Consider the following 14,294-nt stretch of genomic DNA (forward strand, 5'->3'; position numbering starts at 1 on the left):
TAGAGGTTCCCCAGTTGGCCACAGATCCACTGCGAGGTCAGCCTCACTCCAGCCCTGTCTGCAGAGGACGCTGTCCACCCCTGGTCCTGACCACCAACTGGGGATCAGGAGTGCGCCTTCCTCTCCAGAGCCCACCCCAGGCTGCAGACCATGCGTGGACAGCTGGCCGCACTCATCAGGCAGCAGGGCTCGGGGCTGCTCTCATGCCTGTGGCTTCAGGTTCCTTGGATGCACCATCTGTCTGCTGCCACCCCCAGCCCATCTTTTCTAATCAGTGTAGTGTGTTTTCTCTCTTCTCGGAGTCTGCTGGGTAGAGTTGGGTCAAGGGCCTTCCTGTTCTCCATGGGGCCCTACACTGCCGTCTCTGGGCATCTGTGCTTGATGTCCGTCGTTCTGTGTTCTGCCCTTACATCAGTCCTGTTACTAAAAAACTGCAGAAGCCTCTTGGCTCTCATAGCACTAAGATTGTCAGCATGATCATGGTTTTCTCCGGGATGCTCTCCAGGGGTGGCCTGGAGGGCAGGGGCTGCTCTTCCCAGTGCCAGCCCGGCTGTCAGATAGGAGCACTGTGTCCGGAGAACAGGGAAGTCCTGGCATCTGGCCTCCGCAGTGTGGCCGGCGTACATCGCTGGCCTGCCGTCTGCTGAGCCACGAGTCTGAATATGCGGACCCTGCCCGGTTCTCAGCCAAGGTGCTGGGACTTGGAGCTTCTCTTAGCCACGGTCTCCTCCACCCCGCCTGGTGATGGGGAGACTTGCGGGGGACCCACACAATGAGCAGCACACAGATCGTCCTCACCAGGCTTCTTGTCTCCCTCCAGCTGAAACTCAAAAGGTCCCACGGCTTCTCCCCCATGAAGACCTGGAGCAGGAGACAGTAACCTCTGCTGGGACCCAGGAGCGGACCGTGCCCATTCGGTAACCTTCCCCAACCGGCTGGGTTATCATAGGGACGGGCAGGGCAGCGCATACCTGCTCTGGCCCAGTGGCCTCAAGGAGTCCCTCAGTGTACTCCTTGCCAGCCCACAGCCCACAGGAGGAGCCAGGAGAGAGCCAACTCTTGGGTGAGAGATGTCCCTCCTTCTGTCTGCATAGCTTGTTGCATAGTTTTTGCCCCAGGCTCCACAAATGGGGTTGGGTAAGGACCTCATCTTATCAAGAGACGCAGCGACACGTGAAGTTCAGGGCTGGCTCTCCACCTGCCTCTGCTGAACCAAGGCTCTCCTTGCTGTGATTCCAGGGTAGAGGGCCCGGGCTGGTCCGGAGCAGGTACAGGGCAGCGGCTCTGGGACGTGCACAGCCACATGGTTGTGGAGACCACACAGAGGACGTACTTGTACCAGGCCACAGATGCTAGTGCTGCAAGTACGGGAGTGGCCCCCCTGCTGGGCGTGTATCTGTGTCCAGCATGGGAACTGTTTGCGTGAGAGACTAGCTCATGCCACCCAGCATGCCTCGGCCCACGCTCCCCTTGTCTCTTCCTCTGGGTCCCCTTGGAGGAGCAGGAACCCTCCTCGGGGGGGGGGTGGGGAGGGATGCCAGTGGCAGACTCAGTGTCTGCTGGTCACTCTGAAGAGTAAGAGCCGTGGTCCGCTTCAGTCTGCCCGACTATCCAGAACTGCTTGGCCCACTGAAGTCTCAGCTGAAGGGACAGTGGGTGGGTGGAAAGAAATACTTTCCACCAGGGGCCTTGGCAAACAGGAGGTGGACAGTCTCTTAGGAGGGAGGTTGGAAAACCTCAGGACCAGGCCTGCACCTTTCAGCCGGGAGGGCCTCCCCAAGGGCTTCCCCTTGCCTCTTCCAGGCCCGCCGTCCATGCAGGTCACCATTGAGGATGTGCAGGTGCAGGCAGGGGACACCGCACAGTTTGAGGCTGTTATTGAGGGCAACCCACAGCCCACAGTAACCTGGTACAAGGTAGGCGCGGGCCCAGGACAGGTGGGATGGGAGAGGGCCCAGGACAGGTGGGATGGGAGAGGGCCCAGGACAGGTGGGATGGGAGAGGGCCCAGGACAGGTGGGATGGGAGAGGGCCCAGGACAGGTGGGATGGGAGAGGGCCCAGGACAGGTGGGATGGGAGAGGGCTTGCCGGCAGACGGCAGCTCCCACAAGGGGAGGGGGTGGTCTGCAGCGGATGCTCCTGCATTGCCGCACATTTGCTCTGGGCTGGTTGGGCGTGGAAGGGTGGGGTGGGCTCGGGGTGATGGCAGCATGGCCTGTCCTGTGCCTCCAGGACAGTGTCCAGCTGGCGGACAGCACCCGGCTCAGCCAGCGGCAGGATGGAGCCATGTATTCCCTGGTGCTGAAGGATGTGTCTCAGCACGATGCTGGCATCTATACCTGTCTTGCCCAAAATGCTGGTGGACAGGTGCTGTGCAAGGCAGAGCTTCTGGTTTGTGAGGGTGAGAGAGATGGTTGGCCCTTTCCAGGTCCTAGCAAGGGGCCGTACCCTCCCCCCACATGGTGGTACCTAGACTAATATCCTACGGGCTACCCTAAGCTGTTCACACCAGTCCCACGGCTGGAGCGGGGGTGGGGGGTGCTGGGGGTCACCTCTGTCCATGCAGTCTATTTCCTGTGCTTTGGCTGCAGGAGACAGGAAGCCAGATTCAGAGAAACAAAGCTACCGAAGGAAGCTGCATTCCTTCTACGAGGTCAAAGAAGAGATTGGGAGGTATCTCCGCAGCCCTTTCCCCCACCCCCCAGGCTCCAGGGCCTCTCATCCACACCTTGTTCACCACCGGCTCCCCCCTTTCTTCCCCTCCTCCCTAGGGGTGTGTTTGGCTTTGTGAAAAGGGTACAACACAAAGGAAACAAGATGTTCTGTGCTGCCAAGTTCATCCCCCTGCGGAGCAAAACCAGGGCCCAGGGCTACCGAGAGCGAGACATTCTGGCTACACTCAGCCACCCCCTGATCACTGGACTGTTGGACCAGTTTGAGACCCGGAAGACTCTTATTCTCATTTTGGAGTTGTATCCTGCCCTTGGCCCCTGGGGAGGAGGGTGCAAGGAGAGGTAGCAGGCCCTGGCTCGGGTTACTGGGAATATGGTGGTGACAGTTCCACAGGACCCTAGAAGTCCCCTTGGAGAGGTGGTGCTCCCTTACCAATCAGCTGGCCACCCCTCTCCCGAGTCCACGCTCTTCCTGTGGTGGGAGTCCTTGGGGTGGAGGATATATACCAGTCCCCCCATGCCGCTGCCCGAGGCCTGGGTCTGTCTGCAGCCCCTCCCCTTGGGGTTAGGTATCACTTGCCACCCCAGGGGCCTCCACATCCCTGCGTCATGGTCACTGCTCTGTGGGCATGGTATGCAGGAAGCAGCTGGGTTCCAAATCCCAGAAGCTCTTCCTTGACCAAACCCAGGTGCTCATCCGAGGAGCTGCTGGACCGCCTGTTCAAGAAGGGTGTGGTGACAGAGGCCGAGGTGACTGCCCCTTCTGGCCTCGGCTGCAGGCCTGCTCTCAGGCCTGGACCCGGAGCCCCGGGCACAGTGCCCTGCGATGGAAGGCTTCCTGTGGCCCAGGGGTCCCGGGATGTCCAGCCCCTCCGTCCACATCTCAAGTTCTTTCACATCTCTGTGTCTCATCTTATCTATCCCCATCCCAATTACACATGTCCACTTGGGCAGACCCCGGCTGCTTCTCTCCCCCACATCCCACTTTTCTTAGGTTGTTGCTTCTTACTCCCTCAAACACTCTTCACCTTGGAGAATCCCCGAGGCCTGTGGTACATAGGGTCCAGGAAAGTTTTGCCCAACACAAACTCTGTGAGGCCTAGCCTGGGTGCCAAGTGAGGAGGAAAGCTTGTCTTCCGGAGCAAGTTGGGTGTGAAATGGGCCCCTAGCCTTGGCACAGGACTGTGGACGGACTTGGGCCTTGTGCATGGGCCTTTGAAAGTCCGGATGGCTCACCTGAACACCTGCCTTGGCCACAGGTCAAAGTCTACATCCAGCAGCTGGTGGAGGGGCTGCACTATCTGCACAGCCACGACGTCCTCCATCTGGACATAAAGGTATTGCTTCCTGTACCTCGAGAGCCCAGGTAAGGTGGGGCAGGTGGGAGCCTGCCGTCTGTGGACTGGGACGGTGCAGGCCCCTACCTTCCTGTCAGCTACCTGACAGCTTGCTTTCCACTGAGGATGGGGAGCTTACTACTTCCTAGAACCTCTCACCAGGTAGTGTTTGGCTCTGAAGGAGGAGAGGTCCTTCTCAAGCTGTCCCTAGCCTGCTTTGAGGGCTTGCTGCTGCTCCATGCTGGCCTCCTGGACCCGAGTGCTCCCTGAGCTAGGAAGTCCCAGAAATTCCCTCCCCCTCAAGGTGTGGCCTTGACCAACTCTCTGACTCTGCCTGGCAGCCCCCTAACATCCTGATGGTGCACCCTGCTCGTGAAGACATTAAGATCTGTGACTTCGGCTTTGCCCAAAAGATCACTCCTTTAGAGCCACAGTTCAGCAAGTATGGCTCTCCTGAGTTCGTGTCCCCTGAGATCATCGAACAGAGCCCCGTGAGCCCAGGCTCCGATATCTGGTGAGTGGGTTAGCAGCTGGCAGGGCTGCAGTTTCCCTGGAACTCCCCCCCATCCACTCCTGGGGAGACCTCTGACTGCTGAGGGGGGGCCAGAGGGTCCTCTCGGAAACGGTCATTTCCGCACACACAGACCCTTGGCCTATATGCTATACTTGGGGAGACTCACTGTGTATGGTTTTGTTCCTACAGGGCCATGGGGGTCGTCTGCTACCTCAGGTGAGCAGTCCCTGCTCTTGAAAGCCAACTCCTTCCCTGCAGGCCCCCAAAGGCCATGTGTTCTGCTGGCCAACCCCCAGATCAGACTCATGACCTAGGGGCCAGCTATCTTGGGAACAGGCCACTAGCCAGCCCTGATAGGAAGTTTCAATCCAGCGTTCTCACAGATACTTTGCTGTCATGAAGCTAAGTTGAGGTTGGAGGGGTGGGGGAAGGGGTGTCCAGAGGGCACTCATAATAGGATGCTGCTGCTGCTATAGACTGAGAGAGCTGCTGCTGCTATAGACTGAGAGAGCTGCTGCTGCTATAGACTGAGAGAGCTGCTGCTGCTATGAACTGAGAGAGCATCTCCTCTCCAGGCTGAACTCCAGTCCCAACCTCGGGCAAAGCCTCAGCTAACCCCGACTCTCTGCCTAATTTGGGACCTGAACTCCTCAAGTGAAGGCTAGTTGCTACCCAAGCTGAGCCTAGATTTCTGTCCAGCTCTAGACCTGGGTCCCTACCCTGGGTGAAGGCCCACTCCAGGATGAACCTGGGTCTCTGTCTCAACCTCAGCACAGAAAATCATGTCAGAGTTAGCTCACACCCCTCCTTCAAGTAGTATCTCCTCAGTGTACTGAGCCTTGATCCCCACCGCAGGCAAAGCAGGGAACCTCTGCAGGCTAACTCTTCCTTGATCCTAAGCCGGGATCGTCACCCATGACCCAGGCTTTAATGTCTTGATGCCCATTCCAAGATGAGCCCCAAGTCTTTCTGGAAAAGCTTGACACTTTTTCAGGGCTGGATGGGAACGGTCGTTACAACCCACAAAAAAAACAATGAAACGCCACCCAAGTTTCATCTAAGGTTCACTTCCGCCCCGTGTTTCCAGCCTGACCTGCTCATCCCCATTTGCTGGTGAGAGCGACCGTGCCACCCTGTTGAATGTTCTGGAAGGGCGAGTATCTTGGAGCAGCCCCATGGCTGCCCACCTGACTGAAGACGCTAAGGACTTCATTAGGGCCACACTGCAGAGGAATCCGGGGTGAGTGCCCGCCTGCCCCTCCCCTGCTGGGGGGCAGCCATCCTCTTCCCTAGGGCTTCTGACCGCCCAGCCCTGGGCTTTCCTCTTCTTCCAGGGCCCGGCCCAGTGCCTCCCAGTGCCTCACCCACTCCTGGTTCCTGGTGAGTAGGGTTCAATCCCATGCTCTGCAGGGAGGGAAACATCTCAACAGGGGCAGGGGCGGTCTGGGCCACGGGACCCATCAGCGCAGAATTGCCGTCCTCTAGTTCAGAGGACACCCATGCGCTCACAAAGCCTCACAGAGGAATTGCCAGGAGGGCAGGCGCAAAGGGTAACGGTCCCTGTTGACCTGTAGCCTTTGACCTGCCCTCATGGACATCCAGGTGAGGACCCTTGTTTCCGGGACCCAGAGTCTGAGAAGATGGAATTCCCGGGGGCCCCTGCCCAGCTGGGCCCGGGCACCCAGGTGTCCCATCTGTAAGACTGTCCCCACCCCCCCTCCCCAGAGGTCCATGCCTGCCGAGGAGGCCCACTTCATCAACACCAAGCAGCTCAAGTTCCTTTTGGCTCGAAGTCGCTGGCAGGTAAGCTGTGCCCACCCCAGGAGTGGCTGCAGTCCAGGAAAGGGAAACTGAGACCCCAAGAGGACTGACTGTAGGTACACCTAGGCCAAGAGTGTAGGGGAGCCAGGGTGACCTGTGTCATTTCAGATCGGGCCCCTCTGAGTGTGTGACCCATGAAAAGGTCACTGGGTGGTGGATGTAGATGACACGGGTTGTCCTGGGGTGCAGTCCCAGCTGTTCCTGGGGACCCTCTCTGGCCCATTAGAGGCCTAGAAGATGGTGGGCAGTGGTCACTCTCTCGGTGCCCTGGCCTGCCATGTCTGCCTTTCACCCCTTTGTCTCACTGCCCCGCAGCGCTCCTTGATGAGCTACAAGTCCATCCTGGTGATGCGCTCCATCCCGGAGCTGTTCCAGGGCCCACCCGACAGCCCGTCCCTGGGAGTGGCCCGGCACCTGCGCGGGGATGCCAGCGGCTCCTCGAGCTCCACCTCTTCCTCAGACAACGAGCTCGCCCCGTTCGCCAGAGCCAAGTCGCTGCCCCCCTCCCCGGTCTCCCACTCTCCACTCCTGCACCCTCGGGGCTTCCTGCGGCCCTCCTCCAGCCTGCCAGAGGAGGCTGAGGCCTGCTCGGCCGTGGAAGCCGCAGGCCCACCCACATCGCCGCAAGGGACAGGGCCGCCGGCGTCGCCTGGCTCCGTGCCCAGACACAGTGTCATCCGCAGCCTGTTCTACCAGCAGGCAGGGGAGGGGTCGGAGCGCGGGAGTCTATCCCCCAGGGTCCGGAGACACCAGGCGAGGCGAAGGCACCTGCTGAAAGGAGGGTACATTGCAAAGGCCCTGCCCGGCTTGCGTGAGCCGCTGATGGAGCACCAAGCGCTGGAGGAAGAGGCTGACCAGGAGGAGCAGGCCATGCTCATGACCGAGACGCCCTCCTTCGAGGCCGCCCGGCAGCTGCCCAGCGCGAAGGCCCGTGAGGCCCCTGGCCGCAGCCACTCCCTGGGTCAGCCGCCGGGCACCACCGGCCCCTCCTCGGAGGCCTGCAGCGAGGGACACTGTCCACCCTCAGCACCCCTGGGGGCCTCTGCCCAGGGTGGGGGACACCCTGAGGAGACAGGGCCCCCTTTTCTGCCTGTCAGTGGTGACGTAGGACCTGCCCGACAAGCGGGGGCATCCAAGGACAGCCATCGGGGGCAACCAGGCTGTCACCTTGAGCCTGGTGCTTCCCCGCAGGAGGGCTGTGGGCCCTGCTCCACACAGCCCCCTGGCTGTGTCTCTCTCGGGTCATTTGAGGAGGCAGGGCCCCCACCCTGCAGGCCCTTCCTCTCAGGACAGCCTCAGACAGCCCCCACGGCAGCCCGGGGAAGCCCCCGGCTGGGCTCTCAGAAAGGGCCTGAGGACGCCTCTCCAGCCTCCAACGTTACCCCAGAGCCCAGACCATCCCTGGCCACTGAGAGCTCGTGGCAGGACACCGGGGATGCCCCAGACTCACCACCCCGCCTTCCGAAGCCTCAGGAGCAAGCGACCACCCGCAAGTTTTCCCTGGAGTCCCGCGGGGGCTATGCAGGGGTCTCAGGCTACGGCACCTTTGCCTTTGGGGGGGATGCAGGGGGGCTGCTGGGGCAGGGTCCGCTGTGGGCCAGGATGGCCTGGGCCACGTCCCAGTCCTCTGAAGAGCAGGAGGAGGTCGGGGCTGGCAGCTCCCAGCCCCAGGCCAGCTCAGAACCTGTGCTGGCGGCCAGTGGGGCTCCCCGGAGGGAGGCCAGTGGGGTCCCCCTGAGGACCTCCCCAGAGCCAACCTCGTGGGAAGAAATCGGACAGGTCTCCTTGGTGCAGATCCGGGACCTGTCCAGTGACGCCGAGGCAGCTGACACCATATCCCTGGACATCTCTGAGGTGGACCCTGCCTACCTCAACCTCTCTGATCTGTACGACATTAAATACCTCCCATTCGAGTTCATGATCTTTCGGAGAGTCCCGAAGCCTTCGGAACCGCAGGAGCCGCCCTCCCCGGAGGCTGAGGGAGAGGCGGGGCTGGCCGAGTTCCCGGAGGAGGCTGCATGGCCCTGGCCCAGCGAGTTAGGCCTGGAGATCACAGAGGAGCCTGAGGACCTGGAGGCTCTTCTAGGGGAGGCCGCTATGGACAGGAAGCGCAAGTGGTCCCCGTCCCGCAGCCTCTTCCAGTTCCCCTCGAGGTACCTGCCAGCCGACAGGGAGCCCACAGAGCTGGGCCTGCGCCAGAGAGTGAAGGCTTCCATGGCTCACATTTCCAGGATCCTCAAGGGCAAACCAGAAGGTGATGTTCCCGTTCCCCTGGTCTGCTGATCCCACAGGGCTCCCCCTCCCGGTGCTGAATGTGGCCCACACCCCCCAGCCCCGCCCTGCAGCCTGGGCAGGCGCCTCATTGCTTACTGAATACCCAAGCCCCAGACAGCTTCAGGCTGACCCCGGGAAGGGGGTCCGCGGACCCCAGAGCCTGCGGTGCCCCAGTCCTCCCTGATCTCTGGTCCTCTCATTCCTAGAGCCTCCCCCACTGCAGACTCTGGGCCATGAATCCCAGCCTCCAGACACCCGTGCTCCATGCCCTGCCCCAGTGAGCGTAGCCGCTGGCAGGGGGGAGGGATGTGTAGTCCCAGTGTTCACAAACTCCCTGGGGTCCCGGCCTCTCCCCTAGGACCTGGAAGTTGGGGGGTACAGAAGAAGCGCTGCTACCAAGGACCACGCCATCATGACCCCTTTTTCCTACAGGCCCTGAGAAGGAGGAGCCCCCTAGGAAGAAGGCAGGCCTGGCTTCCTTTCGGCTGTCTGGCCTGAAGGGCAGGGACCAAGGTTAGCAGGCTCCCATGGCCTCCAGGGGCCCCCTCTGAGCATCCCAGGTGCTCGGAGCTGCCACAGGCTGGAGCTGTCAGAGAGCTCCAGCAGGTTGGGCTGGAGCTGAACTCGGTGGTCTCCCCTCAAGGCTCATCTCATGTCCCCCCTCAGCACCCTCCTTCCTAAGGGAGCTCTCTGATGAAAGTGTGGTCTTGGGCCAGTCCGTGACACTAGCCTGCCAGGTGTTGGCCCAGCCAGCTGCCCAGGCCACCTGGAGCAAAGGTAAGGCGCTATCCCAGAGGCCGGGGCGTCTGCGGGTGGCTGTCCTGTAAGAGGAGAGCCAGGCTTGCTGTGTCTGGCAGACGGAGCCCTCCTGGAGAGCAGCAGCCGCCTCCTCATCTCATCCACCCTGAAGAACTTCCAGCTGCTGACCATCTTGGTGGTGACTGCCGAGGACCTAGGCGTGTACACATGCAGTGTGAGCAACCCACTGGGGACGGTGGCCACCACCGGTGTCCTCCGGAAGGCAGGTGTGTGAACTACGTCAGAGGCCCGTCAGACCAGGGAAGGCAGGGCTGGGGGTGCCAGGAGACCTTGTCTCCTTCCACGAGGCGGATGATGTTAGAAGCCTGAGCAGAGGGCTTGCCTGACACACGCTCTCCCATCACAGGGGCCCTATGGCCACTGCAGGGTATCTGCATGCTCCCGGGGAGCTGGGCTGTTGCAGAAGGTTTACAAAGAGAGGGATCTGAATGGGGGCCCGGTGCTGCCCTGGGGGAAGCAGAATGCCCAGCAGGCGGGAAAGAATCAGATATGATTGCAGACATTACCCTGTGCTTTGGGGTTTAGCTCTGAGTTTTCCAGCCTGAACCCCAGAGAGTCCAGCCTGCTGACCCCACATGCCCTGTACTCGGGGCAGAGCTCAGCAGACCTGAGCCTCCAGGACAAGGCCTGCGTGTGCCTGAGCCAGCCCAGGAGGAGGATGGGCTGGCAGATGTCTGACTGACTCTTGGAGAGGGTGGGTGCTGAGGGGAGGGAGGGGGGCAGGACTGGGCCAGAGGTGAGTCCTTGGGAGCTGACCATGGCGGCCCTTGCAGAGCGCCCCTCAGCCTCACCACGTCCAGACATTGGAGAGGTGTATGTGGACAGGGTATTGCTGGTCTGGAAGCCCGTAGAATCCTTCGGTCCCGTGACCTACATTGTGCAGTGCTGCATGGAAGGTACACCGTGGTCCCTTTGCCCACATTCCTGGGGGGGTGGCTGAGGCCCAGGTCTCCACAGGGTCAGCACCAAGGGACCCTAGGAGACACGGGGCCTGCTTAGGCCTCAGGGAGGGATTCTTCTCTCACTCATGTCTGTGTTCCCAGGTGGCAGCTGGACCACCCTGGCCTCCGACCTCTCTGACTGCTGCTATCTGAGTAGCAGGCTGTCCCGGGGCGGCACATACGCCTTCCGGACGGCCTGTGTCAGCAAGGCAGGAATGGGGCCCTACAGCAGCCCCTCCGAACACGTTGTCCTCGGAGGGCCCAGCTACCTGGGTGAGCCCCTGTTGGGTGGATGTGCTTGTGTGGTCAGCAGATTAGGCTCAGATGTCCTCCTACCCATGGCCCATGGGGCTGACCACAGCTTTTAGGAGAGAGAAAGCTCTACTTGCACTCAACAGTCAGAGCCTTATCTCTCCTGAGACCCCCAGCCCCACTCCACTTACACTCACACCTGTGATCTTCTACCAAGTGAACAAGCCCTCCCAGTGTTCCTTTGAGAATCAGTGGTAACATTCCTTGGGTGTTGTGTCTGGATTCGGTGGAAGGGTGCTGCTGATTAGTAATATCTGATGTGGGTGAAGAAGAGGACAGATGGTGTGTCTGTTGCCCCTGGTCTGTCCTGGAGAATCTTCTGACATGGGATGCACACACTTACGTAATGGTGCCTGCTTCTGTGTTCTGTGCTCTCCTATCCATGTACCCTCACAAAATGAGGGAGCCGGGTGTGGGGAGACTTACAAAGAGACCATTTGTCTGGTGCCTGGGAAAGGAGGGTGGGAGAAGTCTGGGAGTTAGGCTGCTGGTGTTTCCCTCCCTGATCCCCCCACTGACTCCTCCTCTCACAGCTTCTGAGGAGGAGAGTGGCTGGGGGCAGCCAGTGCAGCCCCTCCCCAGCACCAAGACCTTCGCCTTCCAGATGCAGATCAGGAGGTGCAGGGGCCTCTGGGGGTGGCTGGCGAGTGGAGACACTGCCTTAATTTCCCCTGCTAGCTCTTCATACTCTTCCCCTCTGCACTGGGTCAAGGCACCTGCCCAGTGCGCCCTGCCTCTGCCCGCCTGCCTCTGCCTGCTTGTTCAGCGTGGCCCACCTCTCCGAGCGTGTGGGACCGCTCACGCCTTCTCCGTGCACCCTTACCCAGGGGGCGTTTCAGTGTGGTGCGGCAGTGCCGGGAGAAGGTGAGCGGCCGGGCACTGGCTGCTAAAATTGTCCCCTACTGGCCTGAAGACAAGACTGTTGTGCTTCGGGAGTATGAGGCCCTCAAGAGGTTGCGCCACCCGCATCTGGCCCAGCTCCACGCCGCCTACCTCAGCCCGCGGCACCTGGTGCTCATCCTGGAGCTGTGTTCTGGACCTGAGCTGCTTCCCTGCCTGGCTGAGAGGTACCCGGCGGCCTGGGCTGGCCCTAGCCCCGGGACGGGGGAGCGATGGGTGCAGAGCTCTGGGGAGGGGGCTGTGGATGCTGCTGACCCGCTCTCCCAGTGGAGCCCCCTCCCCCAGCCCAGTGTCCCTGTCCTTCCTCTGGCACTTCCCACCACTCCCTCCCCACAAGGGCTCGGTTGTGGGTAGGGTGCCCCGACCCCCCGACTTCGGGGCCTGACCTGAGACCCTGTGCCCCAGACCCTCCTACTCGGAGTCTGAGGTGAAGGACTACCTGTGGCAGATGCTGAGTGCCACCCAGTACCTGCACGCCCAGCACATTCTGCACCTGGACCTGCGGTCTGAGAACATGATGGTGACCGAGTACAACCTGCTCAAGGTTGTGGACCTGGGCAACGCCCAGAGCCTCCACCAGGAGAAGGTGCCGCCCCCGGACAACTTCAGGGACTACCTGGAGACCATGGGTGCGTACGGAGGCCTGCCCGGGGCCCACCAGGAGGCCCGGCCCCTCCAGATCCACCCACCCCACCCGCCTCGCGCCAGGGCCCCGCGCCCGCGCTCACCCACGCGTGCTCCCCCGCAGCTCCCGAGCTCCTGGACGGCCAGGGGGCGGTGCCGCAGACGGACATCTGGGCCATCGGCGTGACGGCCTTCATCATGTGAGTCCCACGGGGTCCCCGAGCCGTGCGGGTGGGCAGAGCAGGCCTCGCCCCACGCCCCTCCCCGCGCGCCGCCCTCACCCAGGTGACAACCTCCCGCCCTCACCGGGGTCCCCGCCCGCGCAGGCTGAGCGCCGAGTACCCCGTGAGCAGCGAAGGGGCGCGAGACCTGCAGCGAGGCCTGCGCAAGGGGCGCGTGCGGCTGGGCCGCTGCTACGCGGGGCTTTCCGGGGGCGCCGTGTCCTTCCTGAGCGCCACGCTGAGCGCGCGGCCCTGGTGAGCGGAGCCCCGCCCCGCGAGCCCCGCCTCCTCCAGCCCCGCCCCCTCGGGCTCCACGGCCCCGCCCTCCTCCAGCCCCGCCCCCTCGGGCTCCACGGCCCCGCCCTCCTCCAGCCCCGCCCCCACGGGCTCCACGGGCCCCGCCCCCGGCTCCACGAGCCTCGCCCTCCTCCAGCCCCGCCCCCTCGGGTTCCACGGCCCCGCCCTCCTCCAGCCCCGCCCCCTCGGGCTCCACGGGCCCCGCCCTCCTCCAGCCCCGCCCCCTCGGGCTCCACGGGCCCCGCCCTCCTCCAGCCCCGCCCCCACGGCCCCGCCCCCTCGGGCTCCACGGCCCCGCCCTCCTCCAGCCCCGCCCCCTCGGGCTCCACGGGCCCCGCCTTCCTCCAGCCCCGCCCCCTCGGGCTCCACGGCCCCGCCCCACCCCTTCCCCTCACGGTCCTCCCGCCCTCCGTCCCCCCGCCTGCCCGCCCTCGGTCCTCCCGCCCTCGGTCCTCCCGCCCGCCGCGCCGCCCGCCGCGCCGAGGGCCCAGCCGCCGACGCAGCCCGCTCTTCTCCCTCTCCGCCCAGGGCCCGGCCGTGCGCCGCCAGCTGCCTGCAGAGCCCCTGGCTGACCGAGGCGGGCCCCGCCGGCTCCGGGCCCGCGCCCGTGGCCTTCCCCACGGCGCGGCTGCGCGCCTTCGTGCGCGAGCGGGAGCGGCGGCGCGCGCTGCTGTTCCGCAGGCGCCACCCGGCCCCGGGGCGCTGACGCGGGGCGCTGACGCGGGGCGCTGACGCCGGGCGCTGACGCGGGGCGCTGACGACGCGGGGCGCTGACGACGCGGGGCGCTGACGCGGAGCGCTGACGCGGGGCGCTGGCGCGGGGCGCTGACGCCGGGCGCTGACGCGGGGCGCTGACGACGCGGGGCGCTGACGACGCGGGGCGCTGACGCGGAGCGCTGACGCGGGGCGCTGGCGCGGGGCGCTGACGCCGGGCGCTGACGCGGGGCGCTGACGACGCGGGGCGCTGACGCGGAGCGCTGACGCGGGGCGCTGGCGCGGGCCGGGCCGCCGCCCTCCGGCTCCCAATAAACGCGCGCCTGCCGCTCAGAAACACTCCGCCGGCCCGCGTCTTCTGTGCGTCCCCCGCGGGCCCTCCCGCCCGGCCCCGGCCCCCGCTGACCCCGCGGCCCTCCCGTCCCGGCCCGTCCCGGCCCCCGCGGCCCTCCCGCCCGGCCCCGTCCCCCGCGGGCCCTCCCGCCCGGCCCCGGCCCCCGCTGACCCCGCGGCCCTCCCGTCCCGGCCCGTCCCGTCCCCCGCGGGCCCTCCCGCCCGGCCCGGCCCGTCCTGGCCCCGTCCCCCGCGGTCCTTCCGGCCCCGGCCGCATCCCCCATCTCCGTCCCCCGTGGGGCCGGTGGCCGCGCCCCGGCCGACCCCGGTTGCCGGCAGGGCGAGGCCGGAGACGACCTGGAGACCCGAGCGCGAGGCCCGGGGCGGGCTCCGGTCCGGTCCACGGCCGTCCGCCGGGCGGCTGCCCCGGGCCGCCCACCGAGGGTCCTGAGCGCCGCGGCCGGCCACGTGCAGCCGGAGGCCCCGGCCCCGGCCTCCAGGGCGGCCTCGGCCGG

General features: G+C 64.2%; 1 protein-coding gene across 1 annotated transcript; it reads left to right on the top strand.

The window, feature by feature from the left end:
• The first annotated feature begins 4,115 nt into the window (after positions 1–4,115).
• LOC138810754 (obscurin-like) lies at positions 4,116–13,438 on the top strand. Its single transcript, XM_069997959.1, has 17 exons — positions 4,116–4,523; positions 4,713–4,739; positions 5,611–5,763; positions 5,858–5,903; positions 6,249–6,326; positions 6,660–8,598; positions 9,051–9,131; positions 9,285–9,395; positions 9,476–9,643; positions 10,211–10,333; positions 10,481–10,651; positions 11,224–11,308; positions 11,518–11,757; positions 11,996–12,219; positions 12,339–12,414; positions 12,541–12,690; positions 13,261–13,438. Exons 1-17 carry the CDS (start codon positions 4,366–4,368, stop codon positions 13,436–13,438), a joined length of 4,008 nt encoding a protein of 1,335 aa, XP_069854060.1. The 5' UTR covers positions 4,116–4,365.
• The last annotated feature ends 856 nt before the right edge of the window (positions 13,439–14,294 follow it).

The sequence above is a fragment of the Dipodomys merriami genome, unplaced genomic scaffold, assembly GCF_024711535.1.
Source record: "Dipodomys merriami isolate MVZ:Mamm:240054 unplaced genomic scaffold, mDipMer1.0.p SCAF_508, whole genome shotgun sequence".
Classification (NCBI taxonomy): domain Eukaryota; kingdom Metazoa; phylum Chordata; class Mammalia; order Rodentia; family Heteromyidae; genus Dipodomys; species Dipodomys merriami.